This window comes from Ischnura elegans, assembly GCF_921293095.1.
Source record: "Ischnura elegans chromosome 13 unlocalized genomic scaffold, ioIscEleg1.1 SUPER_13_unloc_1, whole genome shotgun sequence".
In the NCBI taxonomy this organism is placed as follows: Eukaryota; Metazoa; Arthropoda; class Insecta; order Odonata; family Coenagrionidae; genus Ischnura; species Ischnura elegans.
In genome coordinates this window covers 592534-615973 of record NW_025791657.1, presented here as the reverse complement: position 1 = coordinate 615973, position 23440 = coordinate 592534, and the positions used below count along the sequence as shown (strand labels likewise).

General features: G+C 38.1%; 1 protein-coding gene across 1 annotated transcript; it reads left to right on the top strand.

Annotated features, from left to right (window-relative positions):
• The first annotated feature begins 341 nt into the window (after positions 1-341).
• Positions 342-22174, top strand: LOC124172584 (zinc finger protein OZF-like). Its single transcript, XM_046552026.1, has 6 exons — positions 342-376; positions 2469-2588; positions 3660-3791; positions 12616-12741; positions 13758-13830; positions 19656-22174. Exons 2-6 carry the CDS (start codon positions 2520-2522, stop codon positions 20930-20932), a joined length of 1677 nt encoding a protein of 558 aa, XP_046407982.1. The 5' UTR covers positions 342-376; positions 2469-2519; the 3' UTR covers positions 20933-22174.
• Positions 22175-23440: the final 1266 nt, after the last annotated feature.

The window sequence follows — 23440 nt, the reverse complement described above, 5'->3', positions numbered from 1 at the left end:
CCCACCAACTTAAACATCACTTATTCGACCACAGAGATCCATATTTACCAGACCCAAAACTTGATTAACAGGCATGCTGACACCACTCCATTTTTATATGCAAGCAAAGAAAATATGTTGAACATCCTTTTTCGTATTGCTTTAGAGCATCCCATATATGTATTTTTTTAAGGAGATGAGTGTTTTTTCTCTCTTTCTTTTTCTGCAGAGTATTGAAGGAGGAGGAGCTGCTGATGACAAATCAGGGCCTTCTGTGGAGACTAAGGGCTGCATTCAAGATGTGATTAAAAACAATTCACAGCCCACATGCTCAGCCCAAACCACTGAAGTATACCTTCCTGTGCCAGACTTGGTACTGCCCAGGGACAATGAGTTGGTAAGTTATGTTCTAGTACACAGTAAAACCTGATTTGAACCACCTTCAGTTATACAAATTTCTCGGTAGCAATAAGGAAGATGATGTGTCTGTCATAAATATAAGTATTGTGGCATCATACCCCCGACTTGCCCGGATACCACAATAGAACCGGGGGGAGACGTCGCACAAAAATGAAAAGAAATATACAAATCCGCAAAAATCCCTTCCGAATGGGACCTACGGGACAAAACTATGCCACTCACTTCTCGTAATTCACATAAATGAAATATATTCCCCTTCTTTGAAGATGATTGTGCGTGGGGGGTTCCCGATTCAAACTGATGGGTGACGTTCGGGCGCTGATGCACTCGTCCAACATGCATTTACGGGAAGGAAAACGGACGGGGCGAAAGGAAGGGCGAAGGATATTTTCCTTGGGGTGACCCGTGGAGGAATCAGAACAAAACACTTACTCAAACACTTTCACTTAATCAAAATATAATTCACACAAATAAGGTTGCATATGACAAAAACAAAAGGAACCCTCTTACACGCTAATGAAATATGAATTGGTGAAAGCCACTTATGAAACATCAATGATAAATAAATAAAAGAAAACAACAACAATATAACTTGGTTTCTAGATGAAAATCAATATAGAAAATGATGACAGCAAAGTAAAGTTCCGTGGTGAACATGTAAATATGATACAAATTCAATGATTTCTTGACTGGGGAGGTAAATGATAGTCCATCCCGCCGAATACAAATTTGGTTGCAAACATTAATTGTACTTGGTGATTAATTTCACTTTCACTAATGTAATGGGTGCATTCCGTGACTGTTTGTCTTAACTTGGCTTGGCAGGAGACACGAGGGGGCTTCGGGGGGGGATAGCTGCAATCTTACTTTATCATAGTCCGAATTTGGACCAGGTTGGATCCAACAAACTCTCGTTCCATTTACTGCACTCCTTTCTCCCTTGTTGGAGGAAGCTGCATCCGGAACGGAGGTAATGCGTCCTCTTCAGCTGGTCCTTAGCTCCTTCGGACAGGGGGGATTCTTCTTCCAGATCAATCTTTCTGAAATAATGTTTGGGCCCCTTGTCTCCTCCTGCCGTGCGTCACACTGATTTTGGGCATAGGCTCCGCCCGACAGTCACTTAGGAATTCTCTCGCTTCTCTTACGCGCACCACCTTTTATTATCCCTCAACTTGGGGTGGGGGTAACGCACAATGAACAAAAAAGGGGGAGTAACATGCCGTTCACTCAGGAAAAACCCGAGCTCCCCTCCTCCCACACACACACACTCACACACAACCATACAAAAATCGGCGAAAACTCATTCATCCCCTCTTACTCATCCAGGCCTTCCTCCACGGGCCATGGTCTGGGGGTGGGGTTTTGGGAAAGGTCGTGGAAAGAGCGGGTAAAATGGTAGGGAAGAAAATGCTCCGAGTAAAAATGCATTGTAATGGGGCTTGAACCATTGCAGTATATTTACGGGAAGTCATTCACGGTAATGCCTCCGTCAGTTGAGGGCTTTTCCAATTGTAAGGTATGAGGCCGAAAGCTGAACCACACTAATCTTTTAATAGTCAATATCACTTGTGCAACACTGGAAATCTTCTGATAGAAATTACTTGTATCTGATGGAGTAGCCTTGTGGATAACAGTGCGAAATGTCTGTTTAAGCCATTTGGCTTAGCTATAACTGGGCTGTGTCTCATTATAGCCCTCTCATTGTTTTTGCCATCTTCCTCCTTAGTTTCAATGAAGGATCCAGCTATAACTGTTGTGGCACCTCATTACAAGCCTGGGTAAAGAAAATATTGAGACAATTCATTGTACAGTGGAACCTCAATCTACCGTTCCAGCTGTTTTGCCTCTGCTCCAAGTGGCCAAAACTCATTCAAACCACACGCCCTTTGTGACATAACTCTCCTTCCCTAGTTGAACGTTGATACTCTGGAGTTTGATCCGGAAGTCACAAAATATCATGAGTACATTGGCCAGCTGGAGTGATCTAAAGGAAATGAGGATTTTTTATTATTTAATGAGCTTATTATTGTTTTTTCTTTAGTTGAGTGAAGCCCATTGCTATCTTCCAGTTTCAAGTGAAAGACGAGAATGAAGGTAACCTCAGTGAAGGGATTTATCCTATGCTGTACACATCAGATCCAGCAGGAATTTCAACTGATGTGTCAGACCCATTGGCCACTGATGAATTGGTGAGTTTACATCTGCCTTGTATAGTTACATTTTTCTACCGCACAATGTCATTCCTTAGTGGAATATTCCCAACACCTCTTAGAGCAAACGTAAAGCATTCTCCTACTCCTTATCAATAATGACCAGCTACAGAATACATTTCATGAATGAATCATTTTAAATGAATTATTTATTGTAATGAACCTTTTTTTTGCTTTTTTTATGCAAAACTGACAGCATAAATTTATTTACTGAGCAAGTTAGAGCACTGTCATCACATCACTGAGCAGTTATTAATGTTTTGATAGTATAACACAGTATTTAAATCTGGTTTTGACAGAGTGGAAGGGTGATTAGGAATTGAGAGTTAAGATGAGTACTGTTGAGTTTGGAACAGTTTAATAATATGACCATGACATCATGATGCAGCTGCTAGCCTGGTCCAACAACATAGCTCGTTCCTTATGAGAGATTGATATTCACAGGAATCAGATCAGATATGGATTTCGTGATGAAAGTGAATGGGAATATATAACAAGGACTAGGGATTTGTCCTTTACCATTTTTGAATGGGGTGTTGCACGTTGGCAATGCAAATCCATTACCAAAAGACATCAAATTTTAGTGAGGTGAACTGATTTTTATTTACTTTGACTCAATTTTCTGCTGTTGTTGTTCATAGTCTTGAAACTCTTCCACTATTGATGTAATATTAATATTTTGCTTATTCTTGGATTTTATTATTTTCTTAGAAATCAGTGCTTATGACTTGCTCATTTTTGAAAATTAATTATAATGCAAGGGGAAATCCACAATTTTAAGAGCTATTTACTCTCAAGATTTTCCCAATAAAGGGGTTCCTTCTTCTTCCCAAGAATTTCATTAGATTAAATTGAAACAATAAGAACTATATTGGCCAAATGTTGTTGGTTGATTAGGTAAATCTATTTCTACTTGGAGGCAAGAATCGTTCATTGGGAATAATTTATTTTGTACTGACATCCTGTAATTAAAGCATTCTTCATTATAACTTTTGCTTCTTGTACCAATTGATTATAATATGTATCAATGGAGGTTCCTCTTTCCAATAGAGTAATCCGGTAACATACAAGTGCCCTTCTGTTAAAGAAGATCATATCAGCGATGATGAAGATGGATATAGACTCAATGATTGCACTGATGGTGCATCAAGCAAACTGATACATCAAGACATTTCTGGTCAGGTAATACTCTTTATGAACTATGTATTGTCTGTTGACCTTGAGTTACATATAAACTGTATTTGCATCTTCCTAAAATTGGTTGTTCTTATATTTAAATATTTATTTTCTTTTTCTGTTATAAATCCTTATTAATCTAACTAATGATTTATGTACATCTAGAAGCAATCTTTTCTCTTTTCCCATCCATTTCTCCATTTCTCTTTTTGACTAATGTCTTTATAAGTCTATCATACCTCACGCTGTGGCTGATAAAGTTTTGTTTTTTTGAAGACTTCTCCATCTATTTTCTGTACTTCCTTGGTACTTCCTCATTCGATCCCTTTTACCTTCTACATTATTCACGAGCAACACATTTTCAATTCTTTCACTTATGACTTTCATGCGGCCGTCGATTTAAAATCTTGCTATCATTTCTAAATATGCTCAGAATGTAGTGTCCGATGAATGTTTTCCACATTTTTGTATTAGTACTCTCAGCTGTGTGGAGATTCCTCTTTTCTCTAGAGTGCTCTTTGTGCAGAAGCTATTCTATTCTCTATTTCTTTCTTGCTTCATCCATCACTGATAATTAGGCCTCCTGTAGCTTGTCTGCTTTTAAGGTTAGAGATATGAAAATGACATTGTGTTGAAACCATGGTCAGGAGTGGAGATATATGTTAAAGTTTTGGAAGTTATCATTTGTTGTTTATATTATATCATAGATAATAAATGCATTTACACCTGAAACAATTTCATACGCTTGAAAGCACTGTTATATAGCTTTTGATCAAATAAGTATGTAAAGGTTTCAGATATTTTTGTGCAAGATAATGACATTCTTCTTAAAACCTCAGTGCTCTTTGCTTTGCTCCTTTTTGGAAATTAATCACAATGATCGGGGAAGTCCACAATTTTAAAACCTATTCATTCTCAAGGTGTGTCCAATGAAGTTGTTCCTCCTTCTTTCCAAGGCTTATATTAGATTATATGAAAAGGAAGAATAACTTAATTGGATGAATCTTGTTCGTCAATTAAGTTATTCTGTTTTTTACAAAGTGATCAGAATAGGTCATCAGGGATTATTTGTTTACTACAGACACCCTGTAATTCAAGCTTTGTTCATGATTACTTTTGCTTGTGCACCAATTGATTACAATGTGTATCAAAATGTGTTCCTCTTTCCAATAGAGTGATCCGGTAATGCACGATTGCTCTTTTGTTAAAAATTATCAGATTAGCAGTGATGAAGAAGGATGTGTGGTTAAATATTGCACTAATGGTGCCACCAGCAAACAGATGTATCAAGACTCTTCTAATCCGGCAATACTATTTATGAACTTTTTATTGTCAGTTAAACTTGAATTGCATATGAACTATGTTGCCATCATTAATCCACAGTCCTAAAATTCGTTTCATACTCTTCAATTCTTGTCTAACATATGCTTATATATTCATGTTTATGTTATTATTTTATATATCCTTAATAACCTGACCTATAAAAACATTCAGAGCCATCCTTTTCCCTTCTTTCAGTCCACCTGCCCTTCCCTTTGTCTGTCGATTGTTCTCATATGGCCATCATATCTCATGATATGCCCGATTAAGTTAAGGTTTTAAGAAGACCTCTTTGCTCCCACTATTCTTCATGCATATTTGTTAATTTGTGAAATTTTTTATTGTCAACATTCTTTGGGAGCAACACCTTTCCAAAGCTTCCACTTTTGACTTTTCTGCAGCTGTCAATTTTAAACCTTGCTACCTTTTATACATATGTTCCATATGTGGTGTCTGCTGTATTGTTTCCTTACTTCTATATTTTTATTCTCAGCTGTGAGTATATTATTCATTTTTGTAGAATGCTCTCTTTGCCTGTGCTATTCTACAGAGTATTTCTTTCTCGCTTCATCCAACACTGGTTTTTATGCTTCCTGTAGTATAACATGTTATTCAGTTGATAAGGTTATGAGAAGTGAAAATGACATAGTGATGAAACCATGGTCAGTAGTGGAGGTATACTTTAAAGTGGTGAAGTTATCATTTATTGTTTATATTTATCACGGATATATTGCATTAAGACCAGAAAAAAATTTCACATCCTTGAAAGCACTGTCGTATACCTTTTGAGAAAATAAATTGCTATGGATTCAATTATTTCTGGGAAAACTAATGACGTTTTTCTTCAATATGCATTATTAAATTTTTATTTAGTCCCTGGAAGTAAAAACACCTCAAGTACACACCACTCATCAATTGTTTGTGCAGGGTAAAATAAACCTTCATATTTTCCCATTAAAGTTAAGAATCTTTTGTCCTAAAAGGAGTTCATATAGTGATAACTTTTTTCATTTACTGGAATTGCCTCCCATTATTTCTATTCTGAGTTACTTATTTTTATTAGCCAAAATGTTTGATGCCTTTAATCCTCCAGCAGGCTCACCATATTCTCTGACACTAGCCGGCACTCGTGGCACTCAGTGCAACACTTGGTTTTCCTCTGATATTAATAACAAAAACTCGAATTAAGAAGCGTACATTCATCACCTTGTTATTTTAATAGAACTTTACATAGTTTTGGCAAAAAGTACAGATTTTTGAGTTTTTATAATTCAAAATTTTTTATTACATTTTTTTAAAGCATTTTTTTTAAGCAATACCAAAAACTCAGTTTGTACGTCTTAAGGTTTTTCACATCATTTATGTACACGTTTTGCAGGTAGTAACTGTTTCACAGTACTATCGGCAATAAAAGTTATTACACCTCCCACATTTTATTGTCGTTGATATGTTCTTTGCACGGCCACACAATACACTATTTATTTCCTTACTTGCTGACTCGCTCAACTGGTAAGTATTCATTTTGATAACTTGACAAGAATAATTTAATGTCAGCTGGTAGAGATAATATGTTTGACCTGTTTTTCAAGTGTGCGTTCATCAATGTGTATGATAAGGTTTTCAGGAATGTCCTCCTGCAATGTTTATCTGTAGGATTATTTGCCCTATATAATATGTGAGCATTGATTCCTGTGATGCCCAAAAATCTATTAAATAAAACTAATGGCCACCTTTTCGTAATTCTGGTCACAGAATACAAACTACACATTTGGTCAACCATGTCGACACCTATTTCCGTTGCATTGTAATCTAATATAATGCATGGTTTATTTGAACCTTCATCAGTGATCCTTTCAGCATGCATTGTTGAAAACAACAACACCACCTTGTTCTTCTTTGCAACATATGATAGGAGGGTAATGTCTTTCTGAAACCCGTAGAGAGATGACCCTATATCGCACGTATTGTTTGGCCAAAATTCAGGTGGAATCTTTTATTTTTTCAGCGTGTCAATGGTTGTAATGTTTTTGTAACAAGATGCTTGGCAAGCAGATAACTAGTACACCAGTTTTCTATGGTAAGATTACGATTAGTTGCCTCAATTGATCCTACAAGCCTCTTGACAATGTCTACTGGTGGGTTTGACACTAAATATGAACCGTTCATCTGCTTCCCGCGATACACGTCGAGATTACTGGTGAAGAATGTTTTCACATCAAACATAGTATATAACTTTATCCCGTATTTCGTGGGTGTGCTCGGTATATATATTGAATGAAACTGCAACGGCCATCTAAATGGTTGTAGCATTTTATCAATTGTCACAAATTTGCTCATATTATATGTTTTTTGACAATTTTCTATGAACGAGTTTATTATTGTTTGGATTGCAGCTAATTTATCTGTTTGTTTTCGGAAATCCCTACTTGCTCAGTAGTCAAATCCTACTGATTGCAAGAGAAACAAAAATTGCTTGTAACTCATAGCTGCCCTTAGCATTTGCATTCCTGAGCCATCTGCACTCCACAATTCTAAAGCATTTGCATGATGACCTTTTTTATGCCAATTAGGAAAAGTATACCCAGCACAGCCATAAATTCTGTTCTTGTCATTTCCTTACAATCCCTATCCCTTGAATAGTGGACAAGAGCTATTTAAGTTTGAATGTACTTGTTTGTTTGCATCACAATTTCATCAATCATGTCTATATCTATACATTTTAGAGAAGCCTTAGCCTTGTCAGGTGTATTTCTTACACAGAGTTTTGTGCCTGGTAGGGTTTTCATGATGTTTTTGCTCTTGATCTTTGTAGCACCGCAAAAAGAAGTTTTTTTCACTTGCAAGATTAATCAACTTTTCCAAAAAATAATTATTCTCACCATCAACATCACTATCTTCAGCAGTTATAGGTTCTTCCACGTCGCCATCAGAGGTAGCTTCATCAGTCTCTTATTACCTAGGGGTTATCACCTATGGAAATATTTTCCTCCTCATTTGTGTCATCACTCTCCTCAATGCGGACTTCCTGTTCCTCGTCTGACAGCTCTTGTAGTACACTCAGATAGTCTTCTTCGGCAACGAATCTTCATGCCCTAAGCAGTGTGATAACTAACTTTTGAATTTTTCTACATCAAAGTTCCATAAAAGGACAACAAAGTATCCAATGAAAATTAATTCTAAAAATGTACTCACATCATAGGGCTCACGTTGGGGAAAATGCCACAGGTTCATTTCTCTCCACAAACAGCTGCTCCTACACACCAAACACTTAGCTGTTAGCTCAACCTGATTCAGAGAAGGAATGGTGAATACTCTTGTGTTCCCACCAACTCACCTCACGCTACATCGTACAGAGAGAAACAATGTTGATCTATAATTGCCACTTCGGGATAGTATTACATCACCGGGCACCCATTGCACTGACAACGACGACCAGCTCAGCTAATTATTCGTTTTATTTCGAAATTCGAGATGCCACGCGCTTCAATTACAAACATAAATCTCCATAGTGCTACAAAGAAGGAATAATTGGTGCGTTTGGTTCACTGACCTACTACAATTTATAAAGTGAGACCGAAACGGCACAATGTTGCACTTTGTGCCACAGCGCCCCCGCTGGAGGGTAAAATTGACTTATAGACCAAAACATAAGAAATTATTCTCCTTTCTAGACCGTATTAATTTTCCATGTTGGTGTGTTATTATAAAACTATCTGCGATAAGTACTCAACAGGAGATTTACATAGTGAATTCGAGAAGAACATCATAATTCCCATACCCAAAAAGAAGAGAGCTGAAAAGTGCAAAGAACTAAGGACCATAAGCCTGAAGACACCTGTGTCAAAGATTCTGACAAGAATCATTTACAGGAGAATTGAATGAAGAACAGAAGAATTCCTGGATGAGGACCAATTCGGATTTAAGAAAAACAGGGGCACAAGGGAAGCAATTTTGGCTCTTAGGATGATCATAGAGAAGAGAATGGAGAAAAACAAACCAACCTTCATAGCATTACTCGATTTAGAGAAGGCCTTTGATAACGTGGAATGGAATTCAAGGCTTAGAATTTTAAAGAAATCGGCATACTCTACAATGATCGTAGAATTATTCATAGTTTGTATAAAAACCAAGCAGCTGTGATCAAATGTGGACCAAACGGTGCAGAAGCTAGAATAAGAAAAAGGGTGAGACAAGGTTGTGCGCTTTCCCCCTTAATTTTTAATGTTTACATAGAGAAAGCCATCAACGAAATCAAGCAGAAAGCTTCGGGTGTCAATATCCACGGAGAAAAAATTAGTATGCTGCGATTGCTGACGACATAGCAGTCAGAGCCGAGGCAGAGAAGGATTTGAAGAAGACGTTGACAAACATGGACAGGACAATGGCCAGATATCAGCTGAAAATCAAAAAAAAAAGACTAAGATATTAGTTTGCAGCGAAAGAGAGGAGGCTAAAACAAACATGAACCTAGGAAAGCATAAGCTTGAAGAGGTGAACGAGTTCTCTTACCTGGGAAACCGAATTACCAGCAAGAAAGAAATACACAGTAGAATAGCGCAGGCGAAGAGGGCTTTCTACAAAAAGAAGAATCTTCTTACAGCTGAAAATACCAGCATAGAAGTAAGGAAACAATTCATCAGATGCTACATATGGAGTATGCTTCTCTATGGAAGCGAGGCTTGGACGTTGACAGCAGCAGAGAAGTCAAGAGTGGAAGCATTCGAAATGTGGTGCTACCGAAGAATGATGAAGGTAAAATGGATTCACCGTGTGAGTAACCAGGAAGTGCTAAGGAGAGTAGGAGAAAAGAGAAGCCTCCTAAAAACATTAAGCAGAAGAAGGGACAACTTAGTTGGCCACATTTTGAGGCACGATGCTCTGATGAAGACAATCGTTGAAGGACAAGTGGAAGGGAAAAAGGGCAAGGGACGGCCCCGAATGAGTTATATAGGACAGGTTATAAAGGATGTAAAAGAGAATAAATATGTAGCGATGAAAAGATTAGCAGATAGGAGAGAGAAATGGAGAGCTGCGTCAAACCAATCTTAGGATTGTTGACTAATGGTGATGATGAGTGTGTTATTATATTTGTGCTCTGCATTCTCATGCAAAGTTCTACCATAAAATAAGTTTCTATAATGAATAAGATTATATCTGGAGTTTAACGTATCCAGAAACAATTTCCCTGAGGATCATCACGTGGCTTTTGAAGGGATTTTGCAATGCAAGTAACCCAGGAAAGAAAAACTGATTTCCAACTGTTTTGAACCTCATTTGAATCTGATCTGAATCCTTAAAATCTGATTTGACTCTGTCTTGACACTGATTTCCACTTGTTTCCAGCGGACAGGAAATGGAAGGAAGTGATTTGAATCTCATTTCCATTGTAACTGGATTCCAGCAGTCTTCCACATGGACTGTATTGACACTGAATTGAATGTCATTTGAAACTCTTTTCCTTATTTATTGGCTTGAAAGTGTTTTCCACAAGTGCTTACCAACAGAGTTGAATAGTAGAATGAATTTGAAATTCTCTTGAAATGAGTGTCTTATAAAAACCTATCTCACACAGGCTTTACGACTGCGTTGATTGGAAAATTACTTCTTCTGAGGTGTCAATGAGTATATTTAGTTCAAAATCATGGTCAGAAATAATGACGTAGAGGAAATATGTACTTTGCCGTCTTGCAAAAATTCACGGGTGATGAAAAAAATTTACTGTACATCATCCACATTTTGTATAGTGCATCATTTCACCTGCTGGAACTCACCGGCCATGCAATTTAAGTGGCTAATACGGCTTAAGCACGTTTAAACCTCACTTTGCGACTTCGCTTTAAAAAAAAATATAGCGGGCATAGTGCTGCCACCTAACTACAAAAGATAGCAAGCCAAAGTAGCAACGCCGATACGCCGATTCCGTTGTAATGTTTACGTGCTTGTGGTTCTGTTTTGTGCTAAAGTTATTGGGCGTGGAGAAAAAATAATCATATCAGTATTATTTAACCAGTGCTAAATTCCCGCAGCGTTGAATTAAGCCATTCGTGCATCTCTTCAGTCTTCAAGCGACACTGGAAGTCTGATGTGATTTCGATCTTTTGTGTTTTCATTGAATAATTTATCTTGTGTCAACAGATTTTGAGCGATTACTAATATTTTTGTATGCAATATGTATAATATGTACTTGCGTTACGTCGCCGAATAGAACCTACCAGGATTTTCAGAGTATTGTGTATCTTGCTGGTTTGTTTCTGCTAAGTGAAACGACCGTGTTCGTGTATTTAAACATTAATGGCAAGTTTCTGTAGTGTAACATACAGATATCGTTGGCTTAATGCTGAACCAAAATTATTTTCATAAGTCACGTAAAGAAGTCTTTCTTTCATAAAGGCATCTGAAATATTTTCTAGTGTTGTGATTTTTCTGTTAATCACGGAAAAATTTGTGCTCTTCGATAATTCAAGATTGTGGAATCTGATGTAAGTTGTTGTTGTTCTAGTGCTGTGACTGTTTCGATGACTTTTCAAGAACTGATAAACAATTACAAAAAGCACAACTAGTTTGTCTAACTCTCCTTTGAATGAGATTTCATCTGTAAATTCTGTGTTTCCCTAAATTATTTCTAACGCATGAAATTGAGATTTTAAGTGTATTCTGCCTCAGAAGTTTACCAAATTAGATGACTATGTATTTTTAATTGAATATGTACTTCCAATAGGATTTGTGCGTACTTAATAAATACGTTAATAGAGCCTGTGTTATTTTGTTGTGGTGGGAGACTTGCATGAAGTTCATTTTGTTAGGCTGTATTTTGTAAACTTTTTTCAGCTGAGTCTACATCCAGATTGATGATAGAGATGAGGTATGTGAAGTTAGAAACGTTGGTTGAGTGCAGCTCTGCGAAACTTGGAACAATTATTTCCGCCTCGGGTATCAGCAGTTAACTCATGTATCCGAAGTTAACCTATGCATCAGCAGGTCATAGGAGGTGAGAATCGAGTCGCAAACAAGATTCAGATAGGTATGAAGGTGGAAAACAGATTCGAAAAAGCTTAAACAGGGAAACCGGATTCAAATCTGTTGAACAGTGGAAACCAGAGTCGAACCACATTCATGGAAATGAGTAGGAAAACAGCCGCCATGTTGGACCTTCACAACTGATTTCCCACTGTCTTCCGACTGATTTCCAGCTGTTTCAATTTTCAAAACAGATTCAAAGGAGAAGGAAATCAGTGCGTCAAACCTGTTGGAAATCAGTGTCAAATTTGATGGAAATCAGTTTTTCCTTGCTGGGAGGTTTTAAGTCTGTAGTAAAGTGGTAAACTTAATTAACATAAGCATAAACATTATGAAATGTTGACGTTAAATACTTTGACGAAGCTTGTAGGGGAGCATGAAGAATGTATCCATCTTGAATGAGCTTTAATTTTATTCGTGAGAAAAATTCTGCAAAGCATTTCTTTTTTTGTATCTCAATAGTGTATGATGATGATTTGGCATTTTGTTGCAGCCCATAACCTTAACTGCTTCCCAAGGTGAAAAGGTGGAAACTCTGGGCTCAGGAGCCGTAGTGGTAGACCTGGAGTGGACGCTGATTGGGGTGAAGAGGGAACCATCTCTGGAAGAGAATGACCAGGTATGTGAGGAATTCTTGTTATAGGATTTAACTTATTGATGAAGGAGATTGTTGGTAAATATCTAAACATTTATCATTCTAAACGATAGGAAGTTTTGCTTTCTGTACAGCTTTAAAGGTAACCCATTCTATTCAAAGTTTCTAATTCCTGAAGTAAGTATTCTTATCTCAAAAGAAGCCATTTTTATTCATCTTAATGGTTTATTTATGTGCTGTAGTTTACTTGCCTTATATTTGGCTAAAGTAAATCCTTGAACTAATAAATCATGTCTCAATAAGAAAATTATAAGTCAAATTCAAATCAAACTTTTTAGTGTTGTAATATGTAGGAAGCTGTCCACGAATCAACCCAATGTGGGGTAACATAACCAATGGTTTAAACTAGAAATGTAGTTAAACATTTACAGGTCTATTTTACTCTCTTATAAATGGTCTGCCTTCATGTAGGAGCGATAGCCCGGTGGTTATGGTGTGTGGCTACTACCTGGAACTTCTAAGCTCAATTTTAGCATTCAGCACTTTTCATAATTAGTTTCTACTTTTCATTTTACAAATGCCAGCTGTTTATTATTATTTTCATGATTTCCACTGAAAAATTTAGTGTTCAGTATCGATATCTGCTTTTGCAATGTAGCTGTGTCAGATTTTAACCCTTTTTTTGACATGGATGCCTAGTTTCAAATATGTGGTTTCGATTACTTCATTACCAAAGAAACCTTAATTCTTTCATGGTATCCCATGAAAATAAAATGGCATTAATTGCAGAGTTAACTAATGAAGATAATATTACAATGCAGGCGTAACCTAAATCAAAGATCACTTTGATGTTGAAAGAAATGTGAAAATATTCAATTCTCTGACAGTGTTGAAAAAGAATTTATTTTGAACAAAAAATATTTGTTAGTAATACCACCTTTTGATGCAATGTGGTGTATGAAGTAGTTTTTGTCAATCCTTAAAAAAATATCCTGAATCATTTTTGCATATATGATTCATCTGTTGATGATTTCTTCCAGCTTACTTTAGGTGAGGATGGGGACCCAATTGAGAGTTCAACTGTTACCCATGAGTCCACTACGGAGGCATTTGGTGAGTACTCTTAATGGTTGAAAATAACTCTATACACGGAGGAATTGATGCTAATGTGGAGGATGTACATGTTAATGCTTTTATTTAGCCAACTTTTTCTGTTATAAGAGACACGGTTGAGAATTCGACAGAGTCCACAATGGAAGCAGTGGGTTAGTGCTCTTAAGGGCTACAAATAGCTGTATATGGATAAGGCTGAGGCTGCTTTCTGACGGGATGTCTTTTCACTGGCCAACATCCCCAGCATGCCGCCGTGCTTTTGAATAACCATATGTCTCTATGGATTCCTTCAGATGAGTCTAATCACTTCATGGTCTGCACAGCACCAATTGCTCTCCGGCCTGTCACCGTGCCATCCACACCATCAACGGGCCATAAAATTCAGGCCGATTTCAGGTGCGATGACTTACTAGATTTCACAATGCCAGGCCGTGAATGGTGGATGATACTGTGAAGACATCTCTTCTTAAAGTGGCCATATTGTGATTGATTAGTCATCAATCCATATTTTCTGTTTTCTTTAGTTTAAGAGCCAAATGGATAGGGAAGGACAGTTACATTTACTTGCTTTTTTTGGTCATCTGTATCATTTTTAATGCCTTATAACAATTTTTTGTTGAATTGAAATTTTTTATTATATAACTAGCCAAGTTTTGAGGCTAATTTATTGAAAAAAATTAGTTACAAATCACCATAATGAAGCACTTGGTTTGAGAATTCACTATCAAAAAGTGGGATATTAGGAAAATATTTTAAATGAGTGCATTCCTTCTTGCCCTTCTTTCCCTAGAATAGGCTATGGTGCATTTTTAGGTTTAACAATGAGACAATAACGTGCTTCCTGGGAGTAGAAAATACTCCTGACATAATATAAATTTGAGAGGCATTCTCCAGTATTGAAATCAGTATGGCTAAGAAAGAGCCAAACTTGATTTCAAACCCATAATTGTAGGAGTTTGGTGTTATAGTTCTGTGTAGTATTGATAGTAGGTGTGATACTAATTTAGCTTAGTAAGGCAATAATTCTAGCTGTAATTTTTATCCACATCACTGCAGGATGTAAATTCAGGGACAGTCACCTTCCCCTTTCAACTCTTTTGTGCCGAACGTGGGCTTGATTTGACGTGGATGTGTCGTGCACCTAATGTCAGGTAAAGCTGTCATGGATTTTTCAATGCAATTGATCGGACATCTGCTGCTGCCAACGTGAGGGAAGGGAAGTAACCCCTGAGTTTGAAACCATCAGATGCATTCAGTGTTCTAATTCTGTATTTCGATTGTATAAGATTAGTTTGCAAAGTTATGGACAGTCACCTAAACTCTTTCCTGCCAGCTCCTGTGGTTGGAAAACGTTTTTGTGCTAAGAGAAGCAATAGGACATTTTAAACATTTCTGTTCGGAGTTCCATTTGGGGTTGAGTTGCATGGGTATTTTAGTCCCTTAGAATTGGGACCCAGCTCATCCTGTCTGTCCCTCACCCCAGTCACTAACCCTGTCATAGGAGTAACCCACAGTCAACTTTTTGCGTTGCTTGTGTTTTTTTTCAGCCAAACATTGCATTCTATTTTCAATAATTTACTCTTTTAAAAGAGTACCTGAGGTGAGGATGATCATAAATGAGTGGGAGGCTTTGTGCTTAATTTCCGAGGGGTGGCCTTAAGTTCTCGCTAAGCTGGATCTCAGGCCGGGCCTGAATGCTTCCAACAAATGCAACCTCAGCTGTAATTCCCCTCCCTCACATCGGCAATAGTCTTTGCATTGAAAAATCTGCGACAGATATACCTGACGTCAGGTGTTCTGCATATAAAAATGTCCGTCGCCTCCACCCAACATCCGCCACATAAGCGTTTAGCCCTATCCACCTACTCATTTATATCCTCAATCCAGTACTCCGTCGCAAAGTGATTTAATTGTCAATGGTTTTTGCGATGATATATTTTGTTGCATACTACATACTGTTGAATTTTGTTTTACTTTGAAATGAATTTTCCATTTTTTCTCTCTGCATAAGCAATTTTTAAGATGAAATTTTAGCGTTAAAATAAAGAATTTCTGAATTTATAGTCTCAGTACCTTGTGTTCACTAACTTTGTTGTCATTAACACGTTCGCTGCCGGGCCCGAATTCTACTGTCATTCCGCATGTGCCAGGCGAATATTTTCGAACCTATTACCAAACGGCAATAATGATATTGAGCCTATCTCCGGGTTTTACTAATATTTCTCGGTATATTTACACTCATTACGTGATGCGCTATCGCTTGTAACTTTATTCACGTGCGACGCCATAGGGCGTCTCCCCACTTTTGACAATGCCTAAAATTTGGTGAGACGCCATTTGGCGGCTCAGGCAATTGGATCTGCGTTCCAACCTTTTAGTGTACACTCAAAAGCTACGACTGAAAATAACGTTAAAACAAATTTTAATTGTTGATAATGCTTTTCATAATATTTGCTATTGTATCCGGAGATGATTAGAGCAATGATTTATATTTGGGAGGCTTAGGTACGGCTGATCCGGAGAGATCATAAATTTTGTAGAAACACGTTTGGCTTTTCTGAGGGCAACTTTTCGGCTCATCGTCTGCAAGAATTCTTTGTAACATTCGCGATAGCCAACACGGGCTTTTCTAAAATGAAGAAACAGTGCGAAAAATACTAATTCTCGATTTTATGTAATGATAATTTTATCCTCTATATTACCAGACTTCGAAGACTTCCTTCAGTGTTATTTGTATTTACCAGGTAGTGCGTCGATTTTTTTAGACCCTATCAACGGAATCCCGAAGAATATGCAACCATTCCTCTATAATTTATCGTCTTAACTGCTGGAGAGAGATCATGTGGGCACCTGGATTCCGTGTTTCATTCCACAGTGTAAAAGCATTAACAATGCAAGTCCAAAAAGAGCATCAACGGCCACCTTGTGGCACCACCTTACTGTTTTTCGATGGGTGCAGTGATACAACGAAAGGGTGTCGAAAATGTCAATTCCTCCCTTTATTTTATTGTACACAATCACCATCTTTGGCTTAATAACCACTTCCCCTCTTCGATTTATTTCCCCGTTGGGATTATCTCCTATCTGATGGCGGTGGAGATCATGAATACGTCGCGCTGATCTTTCCATTTCTTTACCGTTGCTCCACAAGTTTTTCATAGCACTGAAATGCCTTTCTTTAACTTAGCACTCGTTATTTCTCTTGACAGCCCTTTCCTATTTTTCCTAATGGTTCCCACATAATGAGACTTATCTCCCAAATTTCTTTCCATAAGCGTGGGATGAATTACCTCACTAGAAGTATCTAAACATTACAGCAGGAGCAGGGGTGCCGACTTACAAAAAATATAGGGCGGCCCAAACCGGGGACCTTGTCTCTGTAAATTTTATAAGTAGTGAATCTTAAGTTTTTTTAAGCATTTTAGAAGAGTAATATGATCGACATTAGAACCCTGATCACTCGAATCTCGATATCTGGACACTCTGGGGAAAAATTGACCAGCATGACACATTTTTTCCTCACATCTGCAACGAATTTTTGGGGGGGCTCGGGCCCCCTCAGGCCCCGTAGAGTCGGCGCCACTGAGCAGGAGTTATTAGAATGTGAATAAAAAAATTGAATAAGAAATCATACCTATATTAGAAGAAGAATGATTACCTGACTCTGAGGATTCATACGACTCCTCAGACACCCTCACTTAGCGGTGTCTCCTTCAGAAAATCCTTCAAGGTCGTTGGTGGAAGCCGAATTGCCAGAATGAAACATATGCTCGATTTCTTCGTCGTTAAAACATTTCTTTCCCCCAATAATGCGTGACGGAGTACACATGGTATATTCACTAAACTGGTTATCATTTCCGTATCGAAGGCACAGACACAGAGAATAAATTTGGTATACTGATGCGCTCCTCACTCGATTAGGTATGAGCAACAACTGAGGGAAGGAAAATAAACGAAAAAAAGCTCTGCAAATGTAATTTGAAACATTGTGTGGAGATATAATACCTCAAGTTTCCACTTGAAACATAGAATGATATAGCCATTGAAAAATGGCACTCCCGAAAAAAACATGAGAAACCGAAGGCGAAAAAAAATTAAATTCGAGCTGAAATGTGTTACTAATACCCTCCCTTCACAGAAGATAACATTGTCTTGTCAGTCAATAAGGAAATGTAGCTTAAATTTCAAGTTCTATACATCGCTTGATGATTTAACGAAAACGCTACTTTGACGCCCATTGGCGTCTCACTAGTTGCGTCCAGCAGCAATGCGAGACGCCATATGGCGTCTCACCAACTCGGATTTGAAGTTATGTGAGACGCCCTATGGCGGCGCGTGGCAGGGAACGTGTCACAACAACTCCGTTTAAAATTCCACAATGCTTAAAAACGTTAGTAAATTTTTTGAAGGTTAAATTATTGAATACAAGCACTCAATTTGGTTTAAAATGCTGGTAATGCTATAAGTTGTCCATGGACACATGCCAAGATCGAGTAAGAGGCTCAAGTTCAGTAGCAGGTGTAAAGAAGGGCACACTGTTGTCTCCTAACACTGAGGAACGAAGAAACCAGTGTGACTCTACACTTAAAAAGCTACACACAGATACTCTCCAAATATTCTTATTCAACTCAGTGTGGAAAACGTTTTCCATTTTATAGGCGCTGGCAGGAGAGGGTTCAAGTGACTGCCAATAATGTTGCATCCCAACCCTTTACCCTTCAGTAGTGACTGCCAATATTGTTGCATCCCAGCCCTTTACACTACGTGGGGTACATAGGTGGGCGATAGTGTTTCATCTGTTTGCCATTTAACATGTAATGGCTTATTATGCACCTGATTTTCAGTAAGTGTACATTATTAAGTCCTCACACAGTCGTATGTTAGTAATGGCACTTGGTTAGCATAAATAGAACGAGAAAGGAAGCTAGCATGATTTGGCCTCACACCAGTGTTAAAATTTTCTGTCAGCATCTCTTACAGGTATGCAACCAATTTCATATGATTTTCTCTACATTGACAAGGACACAGTGTTTTACACATCCAAGTTACTGTTATAGGTACCTTGGCAAGTGGCCTGCTTTATTGCCTCCTCGGCAGGGAAGGGTAGTGGGGGTGCAAGTGACCAAAAGCTGATGCTTTACCAGAGACAAAGCTCAAATGTGTTCCCCACAGGGAGTAACAGAAATCCGCACTCATAAAATACAGAGTGGCATTTCCCAGCAGTACGATTTATTGAAAGTACACGTCTTCTGGGTTCTTTTACTCCTAGCTTAGCTGATACATGGGTATTATGGGTGTCACTCTCCTGTCGCGTTTAAATATAGCAAATCTTCATCTTAGCATAATTACTAAAAAGTCAACAGAATAGGATGTGTTATATGTTCATTTTTTATTATAGACTGTGAATAAAAATGATATTTTAAATATTGAATTTACAAAATTCCAAGATGAAGAAAAAAGGTTTAAATCACAGTCTGCCATAAAAAGTACCAATTCCTTAAGGGGCCTGATTTCATTCTTCTTCATCAATTGTAAGTCAGATGTGTGGTTTTTATGTGTTTCAACTGATGTATTTATACGATGGATTATAATGGTTCATGTTGCCGAAGTCGTTTTTGTGTTATCTGTTTCTATCCCAATCTCTTCCCCTCTATTGATTTTCTGATTTTTTTCTTGGGTTTCAGGGTTCAAGTACAAGTCAGGCTGCATTTTAACTCTGTGATTTATGGCTTTCTTCATTCATTAAATAGCTTTTGAGTGGTAGGTTTAGGAGACTTAGCTTTCATTTTTTACTGTGACAGTTGTCATTTGAAATTCTTTTCTAGGGTTCCAAAGAGACGATGGAATCCCCATTCAAACAACATCAACTTCATATCTGCCTGCGGAAGGAAATGTAAGGAATTCTTCAATTGATGAATGCACTGGTACCACAGCTTTGGTGACACATATAGATTCCAACACTGAAGCATCCCTAGTAAAGACAGAAAGAAACCTAATGGATGAAGATATGGAAAAATGTGGCGCTGTAGATACTGATAAGAAAACAAATAGCTCAATTCCTGATGATAAACAGTGCAATGCGAGAAACATCGAAACATATAAAATCAGTGGAGGCGGAGGCGCAAAGACCCTTTTCAGGGAAAAAGGTGGTTTTGATGCACCAAATACTACACAAACGGGAGAGAAGCCATATACTTGTAGCATTTGCTCCAAGTATTTTGCTCAGAGAAGAAGCCTCAATGCACACATCCGTTCACACAAGGGAGAGAGACCTTTTTCATGCAACGAGTGTGATAAGTCTTTCTCGAAGAAGTACCAATTAGTTCGTCATAATCGTACACACACGGGAGAGAAACCTTTTTCTTGCAACGACTGTGAAAAGTCTTTCTCGCAAAAGAGCACCTTGGTTAGACATGCACGCACGCACACGGGAGAGAAACCTCATTCTTGTGGCATTTGCTCCAAGTCATTTACTCGGAGAGGCAACCTCAATGCACACATCTGTACACACACGGGAGAGAGACCTTTTACATGCAACGAGTGTCAAAAGTCTTTCTCGAATAAGTACAACTTAGTTACACATATTCGTACACACACGGGAGAGAAACCTTATTCTTGTAGCATTTGCTCCAAGTCTTTTGCTGAGAAAAGAAGCCTCAATGTACACATCCGTTCCCACACGGGAGAGAAACCTTTTTCTTGCAACGACTGTGAAAAGTCTTTCTCGGATGAGAGCACCTTGGTTAGACATGCACGCACGCACACGGGAGAGAAACCTCATTCTTGTGGCATTTGCTCCAAGTCTTTTACTCGGAGAGGCAACCTCAATGCACACATCTGTACACACACGGGAGAGAAACCTTTTACATGCAACGAGTGTCAAAAGTCTTTCTCGAATAAGTACAACTTAGTTACACATATTCGTACACACACGGGAGAGAAACCTCATTCTTGTAGCATTTGCTCCAAGTGTTTTGCTGAGAAAAGAAGCCTCAATTTACACATCCGTTCCCACACGGAAAGGGGACCTTATTCTTGCAACTTGTGTGAAAAATGTTACTCTAAGAAGAGCCACTTAGTTAGACACGTACGTACGCATTAGGGAAAGAAACCATTTTCATGAAACGAGCGTGAAAAGTCTTTCTCGAGAATGGGAGACGTAGCGACATTTTTTCGTACACACTCGGGGGAGAATTCTTATTCGTGCAGAAGGTGCGATCATCCTTTTTCTTTAAGCAACTTTCTGGTCGGACACATTTGAACGCACGCAGGAGAGATACTATTTTATGCAGAATTTGCGAAAACACCCTTCACTTAGTTGTTCTCTCAACTGTCACATGCTAAACCACTAGGATGAGAAACATTATTTGTGCGGTGACAAAGAGCCTATTAAAATGGACATGTGTGCACACCCAATAGGATATTTATTTCTGCAACATCTGCAGCAACTATTTCACTCGTTAATACGACCTAGTTACACATTCGTACAAAAAGAGAAGATTAAAATTATCAATTTCACATTCGCTGTAAATATTTTTATTAGAGTGCTTACCTTCACAGTCACATGTGAGAGCAGCTATTTTTATGCATAACCTGAATCAATCCAGCACTGCAAGGAAAGACCTTGACCACCACATGTGTGCATGATAAGATTTGAGACATTATTCATGAAGAGCTTGTGTTATGTTTTTCACTTTTTGTTTCAACCTCTACTGCCACATTGACACGCAAGTGAGAGACACTATTCATGTTGTGTATGCTGTGATTATTTCACTCGGCTAATTCACCTTTGTGCATGCAACATGTTTGCTCGGGGAAAGGATAATTCATATAAATGTTTCTAATTCAATCTCATGCAAATATGCACCTAAGAGCCAAATAGTTAATTCTTGCCTGCAAATCGAGGAATGAATGATAGTTTAGAGCCAACATGGATTATTGACAATCTATGTGAATGCATGAAGAATGTACCAAGTCATGTATTTTTAGATTTTCAAAGTGAATATTGGAGGAAAGCAGTTGCAGAAAAGGGTACAGCCAGTCTGGCAGATTGGGATAAAACAGCCTGCATTCCACATTTTTGATTGAAGACGACATTTATTTTCACTCCAACGTGTGTTGCTCAAAGCCCAGCCTCTACAGTCATTTCATAATTGGTTCTGAATTTTCATGGAATGTATCATGTGTCCTTTGAATATGTTTGGTTGAAATAATCAGTATTGTATCCACATGTTATAAATAATGTGATAATATTGCACAATAATAGGCTCATGTCCGAGTTTGCTAATTTTATGAATTTAGTATGTTTTAGTTTATTTTCATTCTTAATATATTTTCAATTTTATTCCTACTTTTTTATTTTTGGTCGAGGCTGAGCTGTAAGCCACCGAGTACATCCGCTGTGTTGCGGATGTTGGGTAAAACTTAAGATATAAAGTTTAGTGGCCATATAAGAGAGTTAACTTGTCGAATAATCAGTCACGGACGAATGGCGGCATTACCCCGAGCTGATATGAGTATCCCCAGCCAAGATAGGCCATCTAAATGATACATAAAGCCTGTGAAGATGCCGTGATTTGGCGAAGCGAGGCTTCCCCTTATTGTGCCTTACATCACCTGGGGGTTAGGGCAGCAGCTATTCTTCATATGAGTGAGGGTGGAGACCACTGTGGTCTGCTCGACGACACTCATTTCAATGCAGGCATGAGAACATGTACTTAAACAGCTGTGGTACTACAATGAGGAAGGCAAGGGAAACTGCCACATAACTGTCCCGAGGAATCGCTGCAACTCCAACTTTAATTAATCATGCATGATGGAATTCTCTTAGGTAAAACATGACGGAGTTCAGCTGGACCACCATTCTGATCTCCAGGAGGAGACTGCCCGAGAGGGTTAATTTGTCAACTGTGGTACAGTTATGACGCAAGGTACACGGAACGTGATATCACCAAGTACCTGCGGTGAGCTAGAAAACATTATGGTGGGAATTCCAAATTTAAATCTCATGTTGAATATAAGTCTTTTTATTGAGTTAACTGGGAAAAGAGTGGGCAGTTAAAAATTTCCATGGCAAAAATGATACGTTTAAAAATACAAATATGTATGTGTTGCAAACAGTCTCCCTTTTCTACCCATTCCATTCCATTCAACTTTTCTGTCATGTCCTCTCAACTTCACGCCGAAGACGTCAACTCTTTGTCTAAGAGAAATACCTCTTAAATCCCTCCCAATTGTTTTCTAACTATCCCGTCTACCTCCAAAAATTGTTTAAATTTGCTTGCACCCTGTGAAGTTCTACGTGAAAAGTCACAACCGTTGCCGAAATATTGGTCAGTCAATTTTCAAATTCTTTGAAATACTCTAAGGGTCGGTTTTATCATGTCTATTCAGCATTAACCGGAACATTATACTGTGGTTATCTTAACTAAGAGGTATTTTAGAATTGAAGTAGTGAAAAGTAATTTAGGGTGACGGTTAGTTTAACAGATTACTTCAAGTGGAAGATATCGTTAACTCTGATTTTTATGCTCCGAAAAAACGTAACTAGACATTAAAAAACCGGCCCTAAATGTTATCTTAATGTCTTTTTACCGTAAAAATTAATGTT

Coding starts and splice junctions, on each gene's coding strand:
- LOC124172584 (XM_046552026.1), top strand. CDS start 2,520: ATGCTGTACACATCAGATCCAGCAGGAATTTCAACTGATGTGTCAGAC. Junction 3,792..12,615: donor ATCAAGACATTTCTGGTCAG/GTAATACTCTTT, acceptor ATTTTGTTGCAG/CCCATAACCTTAACTGCTTC. Junction 13,831..19,655: donor GTCCACTACGGAGGCATTTG/GTGAGTACTCTT, acceptor ATTCTTTTCTAG/GGTTCCAAAGAGACGATGGA.